Below are 26,221 nucleotides of genomic sequence, written 5' to 3'. Positions count from 1 at the left end.
GGAAATAAAAAAGGCAGTGAACAACTTGTTGGTCTATTTTCCTCAACATAAATTCTTATTTTATTTTTTATAGCTATTTGAGGGCAGTAGTTTTTCTCTCAGATAAATCCCAGGTTTACACCCCTTGAAGATTAAATGGTTGGCCCTAACGCATCTAAAACACCACATAAAATTTAGAACAGCTGACAATTGTGCATCATCTGGTGCAAAGGTGAGCACCCCTAATACCCTCTACCCCTTGTACTTGGATTATATGAGCACCCATTATACCCTCTACCCCTTGTACTTGGATTGTATCAGCACCCCTTATACCCTCTACCCTTTGTACTTGGATTATATGAGCACCCCTTATACCCTCTACCCCTTGTACTTGGATTGTATCAGCACCCCTTATACCCTCTACCCTTTGTACTTGGATTATATGAGCACCCCTTGTACCCTCTACCCCTTGTACTTGGATTGTATCAGCATCCCTTGTACCCTCTACCCTTTGTACTTGGATTATATGAGCACCCATTATACCCTCTACCCCTTGTACTTGGATTGTATCAGCACCCCTTATACCCTCTACCCTTTGTACTTGGATTATATGAGCACCCCTTGTACCCTCTACCCCTTGTACTTGGATTGTATCAGCATCCCTTGTACCCTCTACCCTTTGTACTTGGATTATATGAGCACCCCATGTACCCTCTACCCCTTGTACTTGGATTGTATCAGCACCCCTTATACCCTCTACCCTTTGTACTTGGATTATATGAGCACCCCATGTACCCTCTACCCCTTGTACTTGGATTGTATCAGCACCCCTTGTACCCTCTACCCCTTGTACTTGGATTGTATGAGCACCCCTTGTACCCTCTACCCCTTGTACTTGGATTGTATCAGCACCCCTTATACCCTCTACCCCTTGTACTTGGATTGTATCAGCACCCCTTATACCCTCTACCCTTTGTACTTGGATTATATGAGCACCCCATGTACCCTCTACCCCTTGTACTTGGATTGTATCAGCACCCCTTGTACCCTCTACCCTTTGTACTTGGATTATATGAGCACCCCTTGTACCCTCTACCCCTTGTACTTGGATTACATGAGCACCCCTTGTACCCTCTACCCCTTGTACTTGGATTATATGAGCACCCCTTGTACCCTCTACCCCTTGTACTTGGATTGTATCAGCATCCCTTGTACCCTCTACCCTTTGTACTTGGATTATATGAGCACCCATTATACCCTCTACCCCTTGTACTTGGATTGTATCAGCACCCCTTATACCCTCTACCCTTTGTACTTGGATTATATGAGCACCCCTTGTACCCTCTACCCCTTGTACTTGGATTGTATCAGCATCCCTTGTACCCTCTACCCTTTGTACTTGGATTATATGAGCACCCCATGTACCCTCTACCCCTTGTACTTGGATTGTATCAGCACCCCTTATACCCTCTACCCTTTGTACTTGGATTATATGAGCACCCCATGTACCCTCTACCCCTTGTACTTGGATTGTATCAGCACCCCTTGTACCCTCTACCCTTTGTACTTGGATTATATGAGCACCCCTTGTACCCTCTACCCCTTGTACTTGGATTACATGAGCACCCCTTGTACCCTCTACCCCTTGTACTTGGATTATATGAGCACCCCTTGTACCCTCTACCCCTTGTACTTGGATTGTATCAGCATCCCTTGTACCCTCTACCCTTTGTACTTGGATTATATGAGCACCCATTATACCCTCTACCCCTTGTACTTGGATTGTATCAGCACCCCTTATACCCTCTACCCTTTGTACTTGGATTATATGAGCACCCCTTGTACCCTCTACCCCTTGTACTTGGATTGTATCAGCATCCCTTGTACCCTCTACCCTTTGTACTTGGATTATATGAGCACCCCATGTACCCTCTACCCCTTGTACTTGGATTGTATCAGCACCCCTTATACCCTCTACCCTTTGTACTTGGATTATATGAGCACCCCATGTACCCTCTACCCCTTGTACTTGGATTGTATCAGCACCCCTTGTACCCTCTACCCCTTGTACTTGGATTGTATGAGCACCCCTTGTACCCTCTACCCCTTGTACTTGGATTGTATCAGCACCCCTTATACCCTCTACCCCTTGTACTTGGATTGTATCAGCACCCCTTATACCCTCTACCCTTTGTACTTGGATTATATGAGCACCCCATGTACCCTCTACCCCTTGTACTTGGATTGTATCAGCACCCCTTATACCCTCTACCCCTTGTACTTGGATTGTATGAGCACCCCTTGTACCCTCTACCCCTTGTACTTGGATTACATGAGCACCCCTTGTACCCTCTACCCCTTGTACTTGGATTATGTGAGCACCCCTTGTACCCTCTACCCCTTGTACTTGGATTGTATGAGCACCCCTTGTACCCTCTACCCCTTGTACTTGGATTGCATCAGCATCCCTTATACCCTCTACCCCTTGTACTTGGATTATATGAGCACCCTTAATACCCTCTACCCCTTGTACTTGGATTGTATCAGCATCCCTTGTACCCTCTGCTCCTTGTACTTGGATTATATGAGCACCCATTATACCCTCTACCCCTTGTACTTGGATTGTATCAGCACCCCTTATACCCTCTACCCCTTGTACTTGGATTATATGAGCACCCATTATACCCTCTAACCCTTGTACTTGGATTGTATCAGCACCCCTTATACCCTCTACCCCTTGTACTTGGATTATATGAGTACCCCTAATACCCTCTACCCCTTGTACTTGGATTGTATCAGCATCCCTTGTACCCTCTACCCCTTGTACTTGGATTATATGAGCATCCATTATACCCTCTACCCCTTGTACTTGGATTGTATCAGCACCCCTTATACCCTCTACCCTTTGTACTTGGATTATATGAGCACCCCTTGTACCCTCTACCCCTTGTACTTGGATTGCATCAGCACCCCTTATACACTCTACCCTTTGTACTTGGATTATATGAGCACCCCTTGTACCCTCTACCCCTTGTACTTGGATTATCTGAGCACCCCTTGCACCCTCTACCTTTTGTACTTGGATTATATGAGCACCCCTTGTACCCTCTACCCCTTGTACTTGGATTATATGAGGACCCCTTGTACCCTCTACCCCTTGTACCTGGATTATATGAGCAACCTTTGTACCCTCTACCCCGTGTACTTGGATTGTATCAGCACCCCTTGTACCCTCTACCCCTTGTGCTTGGATTATCTGAGCACCCCTTGTACCCTCTACCCTTTGTACTTGGATTATATGAGCACCCCTTGTACCCTCTACCCCTTGTACTTGGATTGTATGAGCACCCCTTGTACCCTCTACCCCTTGTACTTGGATTGTATGAGCACCCCTTGTACCCTCTACCCCTTGTAATTGGATTGTATGAGCACCCCTTATACCCTCTACCCTTTGTACTTGGATTATATGAGCACCCCTTGTACCCTCTACCCTTTGTGCTTGGATTATATGAGCACCCCTTGTACTTGGATTGTATGAGCACCCCTTGTACCCTCTACCCCGTGTACTTGGATTATCTGAGCACCCCTTGTACTTGGATTGTATGGGCACCCCTTGTACCCTCTACCCCGTGTACTTGGATTATATGAGCACCCCTTGTACTTGGATTGTATGAGCACCCCTTGTACCCTCTACCCTTTGTACTTGGATTATATGAGCACCCCTTATACCTTCTACCCCATGTACTTGGATTATATGAGCACCCCTTGTACCCTCTACCCCGTGTACTTGGATTATATGAGCACCACTTTTATCCTCTACCCCGTGTACTTGGATTATATGAGCACCCCTTGTACCTTCTACCCTGTGTACTTGGATTATATGAGCACCCATTGTACCCTCTACCCCGTGTACTTGGATTATATGAGCACCCCTTGTACCCTCTACCCCTTGTACCCAATACCCCTTGTACTTGGATTGTATGAGCACCCCTTGTACCCTCTACCCCGTGTACTTGGATTATATGAGCACCCCTTGTACCCTCTACCCCTTGTACCCGCTACCTCTTGTACTTGGATTGTATGAACTAAAAACATCAGCAACATTCAAATTTTTTTATGAAAATAAAAAAAATCACTACTTTATGAAGTGACTGTATAAAACATTTATACTGTGTAACTGTATGACACACAAAGTAGGCACACTTAATTGAATCTTACAGGTATGGTAAAGAAGGGTGGAGTGGGATTGGTGGTACTAGGACATGTAAATATAGATTGCAGTATATGCTTTCAGTATGCATGTACTGTGGTTTTTTGTCAAACAGTAAGCTAGCCATATAAGACATAATGACATCCACATCACTTCTTCCATTATTTTCCAGGTATGGGCTATCTGGTGATGGGAATCGGTCAGAATTTCGTAATCGATAATCAGTTCCACTTGACTGAGTGATACTCGATTATAATTGGTCACTAATTTTAATTTTTGTTTGTCATACAACTATACCTTTGCTCAAGATTTCAAAATATTAATAAATGTACAGGAGTAATCTTTTTTAATGATATGTTTACTTTAAATTATATTATTTTACATTTTTCTTTTGTGTTGTGATGTTTTTGTTCTGCAGCTTTGTTAAATGAAAGCAGTTTTTTAAGGCTGATCAGTCTCTTGTAACTGAAATATTGTTGCAATACCCCCACCAAATTCCTTTATTTACAAATACTACTATGGATTTTACATTTAGACTTAAACAAATCATCCAAATGTCTTTAAATTTATTAACTCAATAATTTTACAGCTTAATCATGTAATCATGACTATCTGCTCCTAATTTTGAATGTTTGCATCTACGGAATATGGTATGCTTTTATATTTGTAAGTTGTGAAGGGAATAAATAATTTGAATCAAATTTAGTCAGTTGGAAGCCCTATTTACAAAGAAGTTTTACTAATCTTGGTGTTCTGCTTGCAACTAAAAAGAAGTAGTTTCCCTTGAAACATGATCAGTTATGGAGTTTCACAATCGATTATCTTATTGGTTTGCTCAGCCACCTGATGATCGATTATAATCGATAATTGGAACAACACTAGGGCTGTCAATAGTTTTCCATTGGGAACAAGGGGAGTGGGTGATATCAATAGTATTCCATTGGGAACAAGGGGAGTAGGTGATATCAATAGTTTTCCACTGGGAACAAGGGGAATGGGTGATATCAATAGTATTCCATTGGGAACAAGAGCAGTGGGTGATGTCAATAGTATTCCATTGGGAACAAGGGGAGTAGGTGATATCACTAGTTTTCCATTGTGAACAAGGGGAGTGGGTGATATCAGTAGTATTCCCATGTTTTATTGACAGAATGGAGTACCTGTGAATACACTGAACTGAAATTTAGCAGAGAACATAGAACAGTTGTGTTAAAATTGTATATGAATGTTATGTTGTCCATTTCACCAATTAATGAAACATTGTTGAAAGTTTATATAGCACTAGGTGTCAGAAGAAATAGTTCCTTTCTTGTTCTTGTGTTTGTTATTGTGTTCTATCTCATTATTGCAGTTGTCTAGTTATTGGTTTATGTCTCTAGTTATTCTTGTATTCAGAATTTCTGTTAGACTCAGTTTTGGGATGCCTTTTCTTTCCCCATTGATAATGCACATAAAGAGAAGATGTCAATATGTGAAATTTTTGTAGTACAGATTTTCACTGTTGCAACTAGGACCCACCCACCCTCCAAAATTAAAGGGACATTCAGGATTTTAAATGGACAAAGGAAGATTTAGTACAAAATCCACTGGTAGTCTTAAAAAAATGAGATACCTTGTTTGCTTTGAAGGTTTTGCCACATTAACTTTTTTGTCTGCATTGTGCTCTCATACTTTCTGTGGACACTTATTTATTATAATAAACATTTTTTATGTCTTCAAGTAACTCTTGAAAACATTAACATATTGGAATATCTGGTCAACCTAAAATGAACCGAACCATGAAACTTTCGTTCAGGATCTTACTGTCATTTCATTTTAGTGTTCTGTCATTACTACCAGTACTTTTACCTGTACCCATTTTTTCTTTAAACTTTTCTTTTTAAAATAATGAGTCAGTAATTAAATGACAAATTGTGTATTTGCATACATTTTGTCTCAATTGTCATTAATTGAACATCAAAATACATCAAATCTTCTTTGGTGTAGGTGTGATTTGAAATTTGAAACTTTTCACTGATGGCCATCAAACACTTCATATTGCATGTGGGGGTTATTTGGTTGAGGTGGGGTGCTCCCAATATTTTATTTAAATTATTATAGAAGTCCCACCCAGGCTCGACTTTGGTTGGAAGAGTCAATTAGTGAAAGATAGATATAAAGCTTCAAGCCCCAAGTCAGCAATGCCAATGGTTAAATGAATGAAAATACAAAAAAGGGTGAAATTCAATGAATAACAAATTAATTTAGTAACAATTCAATAGTCAAATAATTCAAATTTCCCAAGTACTCTTCTTCCGCTCGACCCTGTAATAGCATATTGCATCACTTGATTAGTAGTGTGAGATAAGATTTCCACCTATCTTTGTATTCTACTGATCTGTGTATCTTCTCTCCTATTCCTCCCAATTCCTTCTCCTCTTCTTCCTTTCTCCAAATTCCTATCCTCCTTGACTTCTCTATACTCCTCCACTTTCTCCTCCTTGACTCCTTTTCCCCCTCCTCCACCTTCTATACACCTTCCCTCCACCGACTAGACCTTGGTCGACTCTGACTGCTCTGCTAGTCTCACTTCTTTCTCCACCTCTTGGAGACTCAGGACTCGACTGAACCGTAAGTTCTGTCCGCTAAAATGCTTCCTGTGAAAACACAAGAACAGTACAATATTTTTCCTTAGCCCTTTCATCTCACACTACACCCAGCCTATCATCAGATAACGGTTATTAAATTTCTTCGGTCACACATTCATTCCCATCAAAATACTTGTATCATCTAGTATGGTCAAACAATGTTGTAGTAAAAGCACGGTATCAATTACTTCTCATACATACATCAATAAATTGCATCACGTCAATACATATTCCTATTCCCATTATACTAAACAACATCACAACAATCAGATGCATTTATTTACATTACAACTCGTACAAAGTACACAAATATTCAAATATGCATGCTCAGATATATCCATACATCCATAGTAACTAATCCTACACACTAAAACCATTTTTCAAATTCACAATACAAGCGTGTGTAAATTCTAACATAGCACATGAGTAAATGCACTAGTTTACTACGAAGTAACCTAATAGAAATTACAGAATTCTGACCACAAGTGAACAGTCTACATAATTCTGTCCATAATACTCAAGCCCATTTCTCAAATATGCATGGAACATTTGTTTGGCATTTGTCTGGCATGTCAATTCAGTAATCACAAATGCATGCATAGCATGACATTTGGATACAAAATAACATGGAAATAGTTAATGGCATTTTCTCATGATTTTTGAACTGGTGGAAAGAGGAAGTTGATGTGTAATAAAAGTATTTATCAGAGAATATATTCCTACCAACCAACCTGAGCAATAAATCATTAGTAGTTTAATTTCAGCCTTCCCATCCCCAGGACATTTCAAGATGACCTGACCCAACTCTAGATTTTTTCAACTCACTTCATCAAATGTATGTGCACTGTTTGTCCCTATGTTTTCAACCAATGAACAATAAAATAAAATATTTGATGCTCTCAGCTTTCACTTGCTAGGTATTTTCATGAACTTTATGATAGTGCAAGATTCAAGACAGTTGAATGTCAGATAATGCCAGTCACATGGTGAAACAAATTGGCCACAATTTGGTTTTTTTGGTTGGTTGTGTTTTTTATTGGACATAATCCCAAGCCAACTGTGAGCATTAAATGTACATTTACAAAAGGTTATGATAAATTGATTATGTGTACTGTATAGTGCATCTATCATTACAGATAAGGGATGCAAAATGAAACAGGAAGTTACATTGATATTAGTGTATTAAATCCTGTTTTGACTTTTGACATAATGTTTTTGGATGGTTAGGCAATAAACAATATGTTTGTGTCCAGTCAGCCAACTGTCTCTGCTTTCCTTTACCTACCCTAGTCCCCCCTCACAAAAGAAATAAATTTTAAGAAAATGAACAAAATTTCCCGAAATTGTTTTGTGCATCCAGTTGAGCTGCTTCAGCCCAGTGCTTAAAGTGCTTAGCACATTATATATACTAATCATTATTGAAATTGATGGCTTTGTTGACATTGGTAGTACTGCTTGTCACTTCTTGCCATGTTTGTCACTTCTCTGTCCTTATCAGTCCACTCTTTAAATATCCTGTCATTCAACTTTGGTGATCTTGCTCCTGTTAAGCATTTCATAATCTGTTTTCTTTCATTAATTGAAGTCTAGGTTGGCTGGGCTGGGCGATCCATTCATCATTGTCTGCTCTTCAGTTTCTTTCATTACTTTTGAAGGCATGGATAGTATGCTAAACTTGTTAGAACTCTTCCTGGACGTAGAGTGTAGAAAAGGTCTTCCTCCCTCATTATTGACATCTGTGGGAGCATAGCAGGTGATGGTTGACATCTTGGTGGATTTTTATTTGAACCTGGGATACATCTGTTTTCCGTTGTTGGGTTTCCATTGTAGAAATTTTGTTGTTCAGTTGTTTATTAATGACTGTCTTGATGTTGGTCATCATTCCTGCCTGATCAAAGTGAACCTGTGCTAGTTTCCTGGACTGATACAAAGTCATCACTTTCCAGTACCTAATGTTAGTTAAATCTATTCATCATGTACTGGATTACTTTTCCAATACCTTAAATATACATATCATGTACTGCATTTACTTGTCCAAGACCATAAATCTATACACGGTCACCTTGTGCTAGATTACTTGTCCAAGACCTTAAATTTATACACGGTCACCTTGTGCTAGATTACTTGTCCAAGACCGTAAATTTATACACGGTCACCTTGTGCTAGATTACTTGTCCAAGACCATAAATCTATACACGGTCACCTTGTGCTAGATTACTTGTCCAAGACCTTAAATCTATACATGGTCACCTTGTGCTAGATTACTTGTCCAAGACCATAAATCTATACACGGTCACCTTGTGCTAGATTACTTGTCCAAGACCTTAAATTTATACATCTTGTAATGGATTACCTGTTCAAGACCATGCATTTATCCACCAAGTAATGGCAGGCTGCCAGTTGTCAGGATTATTTGATTTTAATCCTGAATCTGCAAAATTTGGCTTAAGCCCTGTTTATTGAGTCTTTATTTAGTTTGTTTCCTTCACAAAATAGTCTTAGGTCAACATACTTTTCTTTACGAGAAACGAAGTCACTGTACAGTTAGGTCAAAAGAAATTTTTTTTCTTTCCTGTTGCACTGGTTTTAAAATTAGTGTAGGTAGGTTTTTTTATAACATTATATATATTATTATGATTAGTATATATCATGTACTAAGTACTGGGCAAAACTGGCTCAGTTGGATGCACATATCAATTTCAGGCACATCGCGGTGGGATGGGGAGGCTTATGTTCATTCACAATTAACTTAAATTTTTTACCATTAATTACTGTTAATATTGTTATTATGATATATCTGCAGCATGCATTTGATAAAGGTATAAGTAAAAATTACATTATCAGATCATGCATCAACCAGAAATACTATGTCATATTTATAGTTCATATTTGCCACCTTGCTTGCGACAGAGGAGACAGTTGGTGTGACTTATAAGTAAATATATTTGTGTTTAGTTCCTTGGAATAGGGATTTGAAACTACATCACACCTATTGTCGAACAAGCATATTTACATGCAGTAGTCTGCTGAAAATGCAACATTTCCAATTGAATGTAGCAATTAGTCGTAAGTTTGTACGTTGATTTCTGTTATTAAATTCTTTTGATCTTTTCAGAGTTCAGTAATTGTCATTGGAAGAATCAATACAATAATTAGACAACTTTGAAAATTATTATCAACAAATCTCTACAAATACGTGTATAAAGCCTGCAGTTGAATTATGCAGGCTCAGTTTTTAGGTACCTTATATACCCATTTATAAGTTGGATCCAAATGAAAGCGGCATAGACCCAGATCTGCCATTATGTATGCTGGCATCTTTTGGGTTATGCAGTTTCCTAGGTGTAATCAGAGGAACAAATAACACAGACCTTAATTGGCCAGTGCATTATGTTATGGCAGATCAGAGTCTGTATTGTTGGACTGAACTTGTATATGAGTACATACAGTAGACTTCACAAGTTTATATGCTGTATACATGAGTACATACAGCAGACTTCACAAGTTTATATGCTGTATACATGAGTACATACAGTAGACTTCACAAGTTTATATGCAGTATACATGAGTACATACAGTAGACTTCACAAGTTTATATGCAGTTTACATGAGTACATACAGTAGACTACACAAGTTTATATGCAGTAATATATGAAAATATACAGTAGACTTCACAAGTTTATATGCAGTTTACATGAGTACATACAGTAGACTTCACAAGTTAATATGCAGTAATATATGAAAATATACAGTAGACTTCACAAGTTTATATGCAGTTTACATGAGTACATACAGTAGACTTCACAATTTTTTATGCAGTTTACATGAGTACATACAGTAGACTACACAAGTTTATATGCAGTATACACGAGTACATGCAGTAGACTTCACAAGTTTATATGCAGTAATACATGAAAATATACAGTAGACTTCACAAGTTTATATGCAGTATGCATGAGTACATATAGTAGACTTCACAAGTTTATATGCAGTATACACGAGTACATACAGATTTCACAAGTTTATCGGGGCCCCAAGTGGCCGAGTGGTCTAATGTGCTTTCCGTTATGGATCACTGCCATCTCACCTCTGTCTGCGTGGGTTCAAGCCTCGTATTCGGCTAATGTGGGTACATGAGAAAGCTTGCCAGTAGCTTTTCGTCGGTCGGTGGTTCTTTCCGGGGTTTTCCCGGGTTCTTCCTCCACCATTAATACTGGCCGCCATGTATAGCCTATCGTGTGCTGAAAAATGGTGTTAAACCCTACAACAACAACAACAACACAAGTTTATCTGCATTATACAGGAGTACATACAGTTAACTTCACAAGTTTATATGATGAACAACTACAGTTTTACAGATAAAAGAATTCTGACATAAAAAAGTTATTGTCCTTGTGATCTTGTGATAAAATGTGGAAACTGCTGACAGGGTATAATTAAGCCATGTCCTGAAAGAATCCCATGACTCACTAATTGGTAAATAATATCATACAGTTACTGTATGTGAATGCACATTTCATATATAAATTTACGAAATGAAGTTTTATATTAACATTGGATATGAGCACACAGGTCATGACAACATTTGTTTTTGGTTAAGAGACAGCTTAGCAGTTAATTACCATTTGTATCACTAGAGATACATCATTATTTCTTGGATTTAAATGTCATTGCATTTAAATACATCTGGATAGTATGACGGGTCTATCAATGATTTCATATTATAAATTCATTTTTGTCAATTAGCTGCCAGCTGAAGATGTCTTGAGTATTATACCACATAAATCACCACCCAGCAGCCCAGGTGTAGGGATGGCAGGCAGGTACTTTATTCAGGAGTCATTGGAAACCACGGGGAAGATAGAAAATGCTCAGCAGGTAGGGAATGGTATTATCTTATTTGTTTCAGTAGATGGAGTGACACAGGTACCATGTATATTCACACGTAGAGTGACACAGGTATAATGTATATTCACAAATAGAGTGACACAGGTACCATGTATATTCACACATAGAGTGACACAGGTACTATATATATTCACACATGGAGTGACACAGGTACCATGTATATTCACACATGGAGTGACACAGGTACCATGTATATTCACACATGGAATGACACAGGTACCATGTATATTCACACATGGAATGACACAGGTACCATGTATATTCACACATGGAATGACACAGGTGCCATGTGTATTCACACATGGAGTGACACAGGTTCCATGTATATTCACACAGAATGACACAGGTACCATGTATATTCACACGTGGAATGACACAGGTATCATGTATATTCACACATAGAGTGACACAGATACCATGTATATTCACACATAGAGTGACATAGATACCATGTATATTCACACATAGAGTGACACAGATACCATGTATATTCACACATAGAGTGACACAGATACCATGTATATTCACACATAGAGTGACACAGATACCATGTATTCACAAATAAATCGGGTCCAACTACAAAAACATAGACCCTGATCTGCTGTCATATATGATGCTGGTAAATCAGGATCCATGTTTGTTTTACTGATCCATAAACACCTTTCTAGTTAATGAAAGTTTTTGTAACTCCTTGCAGGGTTTGAAAGTTCAAAAAGCAAAAACTTTGTGGTCAAGTGAATTTTCCAGTCACTTGATTCAGGGCTGTCCACTTTCTCTTTACTGAAAAGGATGCTTAGTCAAGAATATTGCTGACTTTGTTCATTGAATCTCCATACTTCCTTTGGAATTTTCATTTATTTTGATCAAGCTCATAGAAACAGTTCTCAGTCTTCTGTACTAATAAGCACATACTAGAGGGAGAGAGGACTTGTCGCAATTGTAATTTCATGCAACTGATGTTAGAGGAGTCATTGAATAAGTTTAAATTAGGTCAATAACATAAATGTATAAATTTCTATAATAACTGGTTGAGTATGAGTTTATTTTGGGCAAACAAATATTTTTAGTACTTACCTGAGTGGGCAAACAACCTGTTTTAGTTCTTATCTGACTGGGTGAATAAACATTTTAGTACTTACCTGACTGGGCAAATAAACATGTTGAGTACTTACCTGACTGGCTGAATAAATATTTTTAGTACTTACCTGAGTGGGCAAATAAACATTTTTAGTACCTACGTGACCTTGTGAATAAATATTTTTAGTACTTACCTAAGTGGGCAATTAAACATTTTTAGTACTTACCTGACTGGGTGAATAAACATTTTTAGTACTTACCTGAGTGGGCAAATAAACATTTTTAGTACCTACTTGAGTAGGCTAATAAACATTTTTAGTACCTACCTGACTGGGCAAATAGGGGCCCCGAGTGGCCGAGTGGTCTAAAGCGCTCACCGTTCCGGATCACTGCCATCTCACCTCTGTCTGCATGGGTTCGAGTCCAAGGCTCGGCTAGCGTGGGTACGTGGGAAAGCCTGCCAGTAGCTTCTCGTGGGTCGGTGGTTCTTCCCTGGGTTTTCCAGGGTTCTTCCTCCACCAGTTATACTGGCCGCCATGTATAGCCTATCTTGTGCTGAAAAATGGCGTTAAACCCTAGATCAACAACAACAACGACTGGGCAAATAAATAGTTTTAGTACTTACCTGAGTGGGCAAATAAACATTTTGAGTGCTTACCTGGCTGGGTGAATAAACACTTTTAGTACTTACCTGTCTGGGTCAATAAACATATTTAGTTCTTACCTGAGTGGGCAAATAAACATTTATGTACATGTACTTACTTGACTGAGATTTGTTACCCTTGCCTTGGAAAAGCCCATTGATTCCCAAATAGAAGCTTTATAGGATGGCATATTTGTCACCATATAGAGTAATTTAAAGGTGGCGAAAATTTCAGCATTTTTGTTGTTTATCAAATTTAATTTTTCTTTGTTATAGCACTGAAAACATAAAAATCAATAAAGCACCATTTTTTTTTTCTTCTTGTATCACATCTAAATTAGCTCTGCTTTGTTTTATAAATTTGTTTTGTCTATATTCATGTTATGACATAATGTAATACCTGATTCTTCTATTTATTTTTGTGCCATCTCTTTTTATTTCCAGTTCTTCTCTTGGTTTGCTGAAGTTGAAGAAGAAATTGAAAATGAGGAGGACTTACCTTATAGGTAATGTGAAATCTCTTATGAAGTTGGGAAGGGATATGCAATAGTGGTTTGCCTGTTTAGTTCATTATTATGAAGTTGGGAGGGGATATGCAATAGTGTTTTGCCTGTTTAGTTCATTATTATGAAGTTGTGATGGGATTTGTTGTAGCAGTTTGCTTGTTTAGTTCATTATTATGAAGTTGTGATGGGATATGCTATAGTAGTTTGCTTGTTTAATTCATTATTATGAAGTTGGGTGGGTATAAGCTGTAGTGTTTTGCCTCTTTAGTTCATTATTATGACATTGGGAAGGGATATGCTGTAGTGTTTTGCCTGTTTAGTTCATTATTATGAAGTTGTGATGGGATTTGTTGTAGCAGTTTGCTTGTTTAGTTCATTATTATGAAGTTGTGATGGGATATGCTATAGTAGTTTGCTTGTTTAATTCATTGTTATGAAGTTGGGTGGGTATAAGCTGTAGTGTTTTGCCTGTTTAGTTCATTATTATGAAGTTGTGATGGGATTTGTTGTAGCAGTTTGCTTGTTTAGTTCATTATTATGAAGTTGTGATGGGATATGCTATAGTAGTTTGCTTGTTTAGTTCATTATTATGACATTGGGAAGGGATATGCTGTAGTGTTTTGCCTGTTTAGTTCATTATTATGAAGTTGGTAAGGGATATGCAGTAGTGTTTTGTCTGTTTAATTCATCCTTATTTTTGTTTTTACTATGCCCGCAAGATGTTGAAACCCATTTCATCAACATAAAAACTGGTAAGTGGAAGCATCTCAGGGAGAGTAACTCCGGCATACAAAACTAGGTTACTTTGACCTAATGTTTGCATTTGAGTGACTGTTGAATGAAAATGTTAATTTATTACAACCACATTATCTTGGATCTTGCTTCACCTATGTAGGAAAATTGGTATATGGCTGCACCACAAGAATAACTCAGCAATAACAAAACTAGATCAGTTTGACCCAGTTTTCATACTTGAGTGACTTTTGTATATTTGGCTGTTTGTTGCATGAACCCTCAATATCATAGACTATGTTTATCCCTTACTGATAAAATTTGGCATACGGATGCATCTCAGCAAGTTGAACTCAACCATACTTGGACCAGGTCATTGGGATGCTTGAATGACTTTTATGTTTTCAGCTGTTCATTTATTACACACTCAGTATCTTGGACTGTTTTCTTTACACACATGAAAACTGATAAGTTGATGCACCTCAAAGAAAGCAACTCAACCCTTAGTACCTTGAACTTTTTATTCACTGACACTCAGGAAATTTTGTACTTGAATACATTTATGAAATTAACTCAACCATACACAAACTATGTCACTATCGCCCAAAGTTTTGCATTAGAGTGACTTTTGTATTTTCTTTTTATCATTTTTTTACATTGACAGTATCTTAGATCCTATGCACCTTCACTCTTGAGATTTGAAAAAGTATATGTACATCAAGGCAAGTAATCCTATCATGTAAAAAAACTAGCTCATTTTAATTTAGTTTTCACACGTGTGTGATTAGGATTTTTAATGTAGCTTTAACAACTTTTCAGTCATATCGCTATGATGTCTGCAGTGTGTCAGTTTATGGTGATGTCTAGCACTGGGGCATCATGCCACAGACATGTAGCAAGATGTCCCACCCATTCACATTATCCTAACACCAGGCCGACCAGTCCTAACACTGACCTCCTAATGCTAAGCGCCTAGCAAGGCAGCTGTTAGTACCATTTTTGTAAGTCTTTGGTATGACTCTGCTGAGGTTCAAACCCACAACCTCCCACTTCCAAGGTGGACGCTGTAACCACTAGGCCACCAGAGCGGTTTTCACACTTGTATGATGTTTGTAATTATAGTTATCAGTCCATTGCACCCTCAGTATCTTGGATCCTGTTTTACCTACACTCATGAATATTGTCATGGGGATGCATCTCAAGAAGAGTAAAAGTTAATTGTTCTGACCTAAATTTCAGGTTTAGAGTTACTTTTATATTTTTCCCCCTACATGATTATTGTTTGATACTCCAGATGTACTCCTGCTGGCAAGGGTATTCATCTTTACAAATAAAGTTTGTTCTTGTTTGAAGTTTAAAACATGCAGATGGACTAGAGAGCAGCTTCACTGTCACTGCTACCAGAGAATTTTTAATCTTGATGATTTTAAATGAAGTATTATCTTGTTTATAAATGGTGATTACAACCTACAATCATTGGCAAAAAGTAAACACAGTATAGATATACATAACAATTCCTACCAATTCCAGACAGAGTGTCTTGACCTTGGGGTTTTCACCAGAAGACTTCCTATAATGTCTTGCTATTCCTAACTGAAAATGGTGCTGACCTGACATCCATTATGGCTGCTATTGCAGCTTTCTTGAAGCTTGTTACCATTACGCCTTCTAAATGGAAAGTCATATCAATATAAGGCTTTCACCAGAGTCCTTCTAATGATATCTAGTTGGTCCCAAATGTAAATGCTGACAATCTTAAATCCAGTTTGACTGCTGTGATCATCCTCTTGAAAGTCTTATAACAACCCCTCTTGAATGGATGGTTGTATTGACATGGATGTTGTCTGGCTGGTTGTAAATTAAAGAGTTACTGAGTAGCCAGTTTGAAATCTTTTCACTCAAGAGTATCAGATATTGTACCTATAGTCAGCAATTAATAACATCAGGAATTTATTTATATTCTTCATTTGATCAGTACAAACTATGCAATTAGAACAAGTTTCAGATATTCTGTGCATGTTTGAAAACACTTGACTCAATTGCACTGAGCATATTTATTACATACAGTCATAATACTCCACAACACTCTGAGTTTGTCATTGTCATTAGACCTTTATATGCATTCTTAAAGGCATGATTAAATGTTTAGATGAATAAGACCAAGTCTGGTATAAAATGCTTTGATGAGTAAGACTCAGTCTGGTATTTAATGCTTTGATAAATAAGATTCAGTCTGGTATTAAATGCCCTTTGAGGTATAATGCTCAATCTGGTATTAAATGCTTCTAAAAATAAGACTCAGTCTGTTATAAAATGCATTGATGAATAAGACTTCGTCTGGTATAAAATTCCTTGATGAATAAGACACAGTCTGGTATAAAATGCCTTGATGAATAAGACACAGTCTGGTATAAAATGCCTTGATGAATAAGACACAGTCTTGTATAAAATGCCTTGATGAATAAGACTGAGTCTGGTATAAAATTCCTTGATGAATAAGACACAGTCTTGTACAAAAATGCCATGATGAATAAGACTCAGTCTGGTATAAAATTCCTTTGAGGATTATGTCTCATATCAAATGCTTTGATGAATAAGATTGTCTAGTAGTAAATGCCCTTTGAGGTATAAAGCTCATTCTAGTATTAAATGCCCTTTGAGGTATAATACTCAATTTGATATTAAATGCCATTTGAGGTATAATGCTCAATCTGGTATTAAATGCCATTTGAGGTATAATGCTCAGCCTAGTAGTAAATGCCATTTGAGGTATAATGCTCAAGTTGGTATTAAATGCCCTTTGAGGTAAAATGCTCAATCTGGTATTAAATGCCCTTTGAGGTATAATGCTCAATCTAGTATGAAATGCCCTTTGAGATATAATGCTATATATGATATTAAATGCCATTTGAGGTATAATGCTCAATCTAGTATTAAATGCCCTTTGAGGTATAATGCTCAATCTAGTATGTAATTCCTTGAAAATAAGACTTGTTCTGGTATAAAATGCTTTGATGAATAAGTTGTTGTTGTGGGGGTTAGCACCATTTTCCAGCACATGATAGGCTATACATGGCGGCCAATATTAATGGTGGAGGAAGAACCCAGGAAAACCCTGGGAAGAACCACCGACGTACAATAAGCTACTGGCAAGTTTTCTCACATACCCACATTGGCCAAATCCTAGACTCGAATCCACGCAGACAGAGGTGAGATGGCAGTGATCCGTAACGGAGAGCGCTTCAGACCACTCTGCCACTCGGGGCCCCCGTTTGATGAATAAGACAGTCTGGTATAAAATGCCTTGATGAATAAGACTCAGTGTGGTATAAAATGCCTTGGCAAATAAGGCTTGGTCTCATATTAAATGCCTTGATGAATAAGAATCATTCAGGTATAAAATGCCTTGATGAATAAGACTGACTCAGTTGGGTATAAAATGTCTTATTGAACTGTTTAAAAACCCAGTTTGTTTCAAATCCATGGAGTAAATACCCAGTTCATACAAATCTTACAGAGTTGATTCATCATGGTATGGTAATCATGTTAATATGAGTCATCATTGTGTGGTACATAGAAATCTTATAGAACTGAGTCATCATGGTATGTACATAGAAATCTTATAGAGCTGAGTCATCATGGTATGGTACATAGAAATCTTATAGAGCTGAGTCATCATGGTATGGTACATAGAAATCTTAGAGATGAGTCATCATGGTATGGTACATAGAAATCTTAGAGATGAGTCATCATGGTATGGTACATAGAAATCTTAGAGCTGAGTCATTATGGTATGGTACATAGAAATCTTAGAGATGAGTCAACATGGTATGGTTCATATAAATCTTAGAGATGAGTCATCATGGTATGGTACATAGAAATCTTATAGATGAGTAATCATGGTATGGTACATAGAAATCTTAGAGATGAGTCATCATGGTATGGTACATAGAAATCTTAGAGATGAGTCATCATGGTATGGTACATAGAAATCTTATAGAGCTGAGTCATCATGGTATGGTACATAGAAATCTTAGAGATGAGTCATCATGGTATGGTACATAGAAATCTTATAGATGAGTAATCATGGTATGGTACATAGAAATCTTAGAGATGAGTCATCATGGTATGGTACATAGAAATCTTATAGAGCTGATTCATCATGGTATGGTACATAGAAATCTTAGAGATGAGTAATCATGGTATGGTACATAGAAATCTTAGAGATGAGTCATCATGGTATGGTACATAGAAATCTTATAGATGAGTCATCATGGTATGGTACATAGAAATCTTAGAGATGAGTCATCATGGTATGGTACATAGAAATCTTATAGAGCTGAGTCATCATGGTATGGTACATAGAAATCTTAGAGATGAGTCATCATGGTATGGTACATAGAAATCTTATAGATGAGTAATCATGGTATGGTACATAGAAATCTTAGAGATGAGTCATCATGGTATGGTACATAGAAATCTTATAGAGCTGAGTCATCATGGTATGGTACATAGAAATCTTAGAGATGAGTAATCATGGTATGGTACATAGAAATCTTAGAGATGAGTCATCATGGTATGGTACATAGAAATCTTATAGATGAGTCATCATGGTATGGTACATAGAAATCTTAGAGATGAGTCATCATGGTATGGTACATAGAAATCTTATAGATGAGTAATCATGGTACATAGAAATCTTAGAGATGAGTCATCATGGTATGGTACATAGAAATCTTATAGAGCTGAGTCATCATGGTATGGTACATAGAAATCTTAGAGATGAGTCATCATGGTATGGTACATAGAAATCTTAGAGATGAGTCATCATGGTATGGTACATATAAATCTTAGAGCTGAGTCATTATGGTATGGTACATAGAAATCTTAGAGATGAGTCAACATGGTATGGTACATATAAATCTTAGAGATGAGTCATCAAGGTATGGTACATAGAAATCTTAGAGATGAGTAATCATGGTATGGTACATAGAAATCTTATAGAGCTGAGTCATCATGGTATGGTACATAGAAATCTTAGAGATGAGTCATCATGACATGGTACATATAAATCTTAGAGATGAGTAATCATGGTATTGTAATAAGAATCTTATAGAACTGAGTCATTATGGTATGGTACATAGAAATCATGGTATGGTACATAGTCAAAATTTAGTATTCTGCAGAACCCTTGTGTCATGTGTTACAGGTGTCACCTAGAAGAGCTAAACGGATACCAGCAGCAGTGTGATACTGTACTTGAGGAGGTATCGTTAGCATTGGACTACCTGGTCAACCTTAATCAACAGTATGTCAATGTGTCCACCAGGACCAATGCCCTGCATGAGGCATGTGAACATCTGCTGGAGGAACAGGTACATACAGTTCTCACTCAGTGTACAGACATTATCGTTATGATGTGTACAAGTCTTTTATTGTATATTTCATAATGGTATATTGAAATATGTCGGTAAGGAAAAATTTATATCACCACAATGGCGATATCATTTTTGAAATTGTTTTCTCTTTTGATTTAGAAAATATATATGCCCATATGTATATTATTCAAACCTGTATTTTCTAATCTCATTTTTCTGTTTTTGTATTCTCTCTCTCTCTCTCTTTCTTTTTTTAAATATATTTATTTTGGCTCGTTTATCATGTGTATTCTCAAAGACTGAACTTGCATGGCCTGTTGCTTTTAATAGCTTGTGTCACCCATTCTTTATAGTGTATCTGTTGCACTTCATGAAACGATACACATTTTTAGGAAATTCTTGTGTTTAAAGATAGTAATAATAAGGATTGTTTAAGTTCCAGTTATAACTCTCAGTCATGTTTGAAAGTGTTGGAAAAATCAGGCATGATGAGTGTTGATTGCAAACTGAAATTTAGTAACAGTTAAAATTTGTTAATAAACTAAGTTGTAAGATTAAGAGGGCAGTTCACATTTACATTTGAATGCAGAAATAAACAAAATAAAGAACCCAAAGTCTTACTGGTAAACACACAATCATTAAAATCTTTTGTTTCAAGATGTTGCACTCTTTAAGTATCTCAAATACAAGCACTTTCAGAGGCCCCGAGTGGTCTAAAGCGTTCACCATTACGGATCACTGCAATCTCACCTCTGTCTGCATGGGTTCGAGTTGCGGGTTCGGCCTATGTGGGTATGTGAGAAAGCTTGCCAGTAGCTTCTTGTGGGTTGGTGGTTCTTTCCGGGTTTTCCCGGGTTCTTCCTCCACCATTAATACTGGCCGCCATGTATAGCCTATCCTGTGCTGAAAAATGGCATTTAACAACAACAACCACCACCCTCCAATGTTTCTACAATATCTCCATCCCAGCAATCTTCACTGTATATCTCTCTGAAAGAAATGTGTTAATGAAAACAAAACACTCCTTTTTGTTTGAAAACAGTTGTAATTTGAAAAGAAATGCTCAGATTGAAGCATCATATAAACAGGAGCTAAATCTTTAAGAAGAAACTGCTGTCCAAAAATTATTGTAAAATTGTAGAAGATCTTTCTTTTGATGTAATTTGAATTGGCAAAATATACAGGAAAAATCCTTTCAAATCGATAGTTTTTATCTTTTTTCACAGTACGAACATTTTGTACTGTCACTTGTGGCTTTGCCATTTGAGACAATGCAGTGTTTCCACATCACACATGAAATATTTTCTTATAATGTACTCCCAAAAAATGTTGATTGCTGTGGTAACGTTTTGGTTTTGATGTTGCTGTTTCAGTTTGCAGTACATTGTTGTGGTAGTGTGTTGGTTTTGATGTCATTGTTTCACTTATTGTGTAATCTCTTAAACTATTCATTTTTGTTATAGTTAATCATTTTAGTGACAACAATAAAAAGTTAGAATAGTTTGAACAAAACAAATCGCTTTAATGTAAGAGAAAATGTATTTGTTTTTGTAAATTTTGAATCAGAAAGATTTTTGTCAACTTTTGGTAAATGTCATCATGCTGATACTTTCCTGGACTTTATATAGGTGACTGATGGTCATCATGTTGGCACTCACCTTCACCTTATATTGATGACCGATAGTCATCATGTTGGCACTCACCTTCACTTTATATTGATGACCAAAAGTCATCATGTTGGCACTCACCTTCACCTTATATTGATGACTGATAGTCATCATGTTGGCACTCTACTGCACCTTATATTGATGACCGATAGTCATCATGTTGGCACTCACCTTCACCTTATATTGATGACTGATAGTCATCATGTTGGCACTCACCTTCACCTTATATTGATGACCGATAGTCATCATGTTGGCACTCTGCTGCACCTTATATTGATGACCGATAGTCATCATGTTGGCACTCACCTTCACCTTATATTGATGACCGATAGTCATCATGTTGGCACTCACCTTCACCTTATATTGATGACTGATAGTCATCATGTTGGCACTCTACTGCACCTTATATTGTTGAGAGATAGTCATCATGCTGGCAGTCTCCTTCACCTTATATTGTTGAGAGAAAGTCGTCATGCTGGCAATCTCCTGCACTTTATATTAATGATGGATAGTCCTCATGCTAGCACTCTTCCACATTATATTGATGACTGATAGTCATCATGCTGGCACTTGACAAAATATTAATCTATTACCTAGATTTCATGCTCAGTGACTTTGTTCAGATTTTGTGTTAAAAGTTAATTTCTTGAGTGCTGTGTATGTTCAAGATCTGCCAACCCTTAGGATTTTGCCACAAGTCTTACATAAATGACCCTTAGAATATGGACTAATGGAATAAAGGCAGACATTACAGAAATATGATCATGTATGGTAAAATCCAGATACTGGTTTGCCTATGTTTGATTCGTGTCTGGCTTTCATGTTAGATTCAGTGAGGATGGTAAGGGAACCAGACCAACTTTTCAGGAGTACCCATGACTTGTACCCAGTAAAATCTGTATTATGGGGTGGACAGTGCATGTGTTAATGTCATTCAGTAAAATCTGGCTTATAGAGGTGAACAGTGCTTGTGTTAATCTGTCATTCAGTAAAATCTGTATTATAGGGGAGGACAGTGCTTGTGTTAATGTCATTCAGTAAAATCTGTATTATAGGGGAGGACAGTGCTTGTGTTAATCTGTCATTCAGTAAAATTTGTATTATAGGGGTGGACAGTGCTTGTGATAATCTGTCATTCAGTAAACTCTGGCTTATAGAGGTGGACAGTGCTTGTTTTAATCTGTCATTCAGTAAACTCTGGCTTATAGAGGTGGACAGTGCTTGTGATAATCTGTCATTCAGTAAACTCTGGCTTATAGAGGTGGACAGTGCTTGTTTTAATCTGTCATTCAGTAAATCTGGCTTGTAAGATTCGTCAATGATAATGGCTTCTTAAACAGATTGTAAGTACAATGATTCATACTCTGTTCTATAATGTGTTCTATATTCATACTGTTCTGTAATGTGTACTGTATTCATACTGTTCTGTAATATGTATTATATTCATACTGTTCTATAATGTGTACTGTATTCATACTGTTCTGTAATGTGTAGTATATTCATACTGTTCTGTAATGTGTTCTATATTCATACCATTCTGAAATGTGTACTGTATTCATACTGTTCTGTAATGTGTAGTATATTCATACTGTTCTGTAATGTGTTCTATATTCATACCATTCTGAAATGTGTACTGTATTCATACTGTTCTGTAATGTGTATTATATTCATACTGTTCTGTAATGTGTAGTATATTCATACTCTGTTCTATAATGTGTTCTATATTCATAATATTTTGATGCAAAAACAACATTAATGTCTGCATTTTTTGTTTTCAACTCATTGTGGTATGTCTACTTTGACATCATTAGTCAATAATGTTTTATTTAAGTGTTTATATCTTTTATGCCCATTAGGTAGATTATGTGGGTGGGATTGGGTTGGTAGGTGTATAGGTAGTTAGATAGGTATTGCAATTAAAAAGTTATAATTTAAAATGTTAAAAAGATCAGGTTACAATGTAAAATAGAAAAAGCACAAAATTGCTTCAGTAAAATAAGGAGTTTACCTTACTGTCAAGATTATTTATGTCTGACTGGGTAAGTATTATTGAAGAAAGATAACTTACTCCAAATTTTATTTTTTCCTACCGTGTTTTACTTATTATGTTCTTTGTGTTTTCTGATAGTTGTCACTTATTAATCGTTTGACTGGGTAGATAATATATGTTGCACATGTGTGCTATAGTCATACTATGTTCTGTAATGTGTACTATATTCATACTATCTTTGTAATGTGTACTGTATTCATACTATGTTCTGTAATGTTTACTGTATTCATTGTTTTGTAATGTGTACTCTATTCATGCTGTGTTCTGTAATATGTACTATATTCATGCTATAATCTGAAATGTGTACTGTATTCATACTGTTCTGTAATGTGAAACTGTGTTCATGCTATATTCTGAAATGTGTACTACATTCATACTGTTCTCTAATGTGTATTATATTCATACTGTTCTGTAATGTGTACTATATTCATACTGTTCTGTAATGTGTACTGTATTCATACTATGTTCTGTGATGTTTACTGTATTCATTTTGTAATGTGTACTCTATTCGTGCTGTGTTCTGTAATATGTACTATATTCATGCTATAATCTGAAATGTGTACTGTATTCATACTGTTCTGTAATGTGAAACTATGTTCATGCTATATTCTGAAATGTGTACTACATTCATACTGTTCTGTAATGTGTATTATATTCATACTGTTCTGTAATGTGTACTGTATTCACTGTTCTGTAATGTGTACTGTATTCATACTGTTCTGTAATGTGAAACTATGTTCATGCTATATTCTGTAATGTGTATTATATTCATACTGTTCTGTAATGTGTATTATATTCATGCTGTTCTGTAATGTGTACTGTATTTATACTGTTCTGTAATGTGAAACTATGTTCATGCTATATTCTGAAATGTGTACTATATTCATACTGTTCTGTAATGTGTATTATATTCATAATGTTCTATAATGTGTACAATATTCATACTCTATTCTCTGATGTGTACTATATTCATCCTGTTCTGTAATATGTATATTCATATGATCTGTAGTGTTTGCAGCATTGTGATGCAATTCATTGTTTCTGTAAAATGTGAAAATTGTGTTTTATTTTTATGCCTCCACTGCTAGTACCAGAGATCCTTTCATACGTCTGTTTCTCCATCAGTTTCAAAAAGCATGTTGGCAAGATTGGATAAAACCACCCTGCATAGACGAGTGAAATATGGGCATCTTATCTGTATGTAATTAGATGACCCAATTAGATTTTCAGGTCATTATAGTATTCTTTCACTTTTTTTACACATTTTTTTAAAACTCCTGTGTCTGGACCCTAAAGAAACCTTGCTGGCACTAATAATCAACTGATGAAAAATTTCACGAATTCTACGTTTTTCATCTTTCTTGACTTTTTACCTTTTGGTTGTTAGCCATGGCATATGTGTTTTAAACACCATAGTTCTTGTCTTTCATGTATTAATGCCTATACAGTTAATTTTTTTACTCAGTATTGTGTACATAAGTTTTGCAAGTGACCAATAATGTTAAACACGATTTTTTTTCCAGACAAGACTCATGAATACAGCAGAAAGTATCAGCAATAAGTTGTCTTACTTCAATGAGCTGGACAGTATATCAAGTGTAAGTCATTTTTCTCCATCTGTCAGTGTTATCTTACTTCAGTCACCAAGGCAGTATATCAAGTGTAAGTCATTTTTCTCCATCTGTCAGTGTTATCTTACTTCAGTCACCAAGGCAGTATATCAAGTGTAAGTCATTTTTCTCCATCTGTCAGTGTTATCATACTTCAATGAGCTGGACAGTATATCAAGTGTAAGTCATTTTTCTCCATCTGTCAGTGTTATCTTACTTAAGTGAGCTGTACAGTATACCAAGTGTAAGTCATTTTTCTCCATCTGTCAGTGTTATCTTACTTCAATGAGCTGGACAGTATATCAAGTGTAAGTCATTTTTCTCCATCTGTCAGTATTATCTTACATCAGTGACCAAGGTGGTATACCAAGTGTAAGTCATTTTTCTCCATTTGTCAGTGTTATCTTACTTCAGTGACCAAGACAGTATACCAAGTGTAAGTCATTTTTCTCCATCTGTCAGTATTATCTTACTTCAGTGAGCTGGACAGTATATCAAGTGTAAGTCATTTTTCTCGATCTGTCAGTGTTATGTTACTTCAGTGACCAAGGCAGTATACCAAGTATAAGTCATTTTTCTCCATCTGTCAGTGTTATCTTCAATGAGCTGGACAGTATATCAAGTGTAAGTCATTTTTCTCCATCTGTCAGTGTTATCTTACTTCAGTGAGCTTGACAGTGTATCAAGAGTAAGTCATTTTTCTCCATCTGTCAGTGTTATCTTACTTACCAAGTATAAGTCATTTTCCCCCATCTATTAGTATTATCTTACTTCAATGAACTGGACAGTATATCAAGAGTAAGTCATTTTTCTCCATCTGTCAGTGTTATCTTA

The 26,221-nt window shown here is 36.7% G+C and overlaps 1 protein-coding gene across 2 annotated transcripts in view; it reads left to right on the top strand.

Moving 5' to 3' along the window:
• The window catches only part of LOC149798796 (conserved oligomeric Golgi complex subunit 3-like), a 122,699-nt gene that overhangs the window by 7,096 nt on the left and 89,382 nt on the right, over window positions 1-26,221 (top strand). For both annotated transcript variants that reach the window (XM_089957685.1, XM_089957684.1), the window contains exons 2-5: window positions 11,563-11,694; window positions 13,889-13,950; window positions 19,892-20,057; window positions 25,301-25,375. In XM_089957685.1, the coding sequence (XP_089813811.1) occupies window positions 11,563-11,694; window positions 13,889-13,950; window positions 19,892-20,057; window positions 25,301-25,375 (435 nt within the window). The remainder of the gene's footprint in view (window positions 1-11,562; window positions 11,695-13,888; window positions 13,951-19,891; window positions 20,058-25,300; window positions 25,376-26,221) is intronic.

This window comes from Sinohyriopsis cumingii, chromosome 5 (assembly GCF_028554795.1).
Source record: "Sinohyriopsis cumingii isolate HCF-2022 chromosome 5, ASM2855479v2, whole genome shotgun sequence".
NCBI classification, from domain to species: domain Eukaryota; kingdom Metazoa; phylum Mollusca; class Bivalvia; order Unionida; family Unionidae; genus Sinohyriopsis; species Sinohyriopsis cumingii.
Note: the sequence above shows the minus strand (reverse complement) of the source record. Positions and strands in the feature narration are given on the sequence as shown.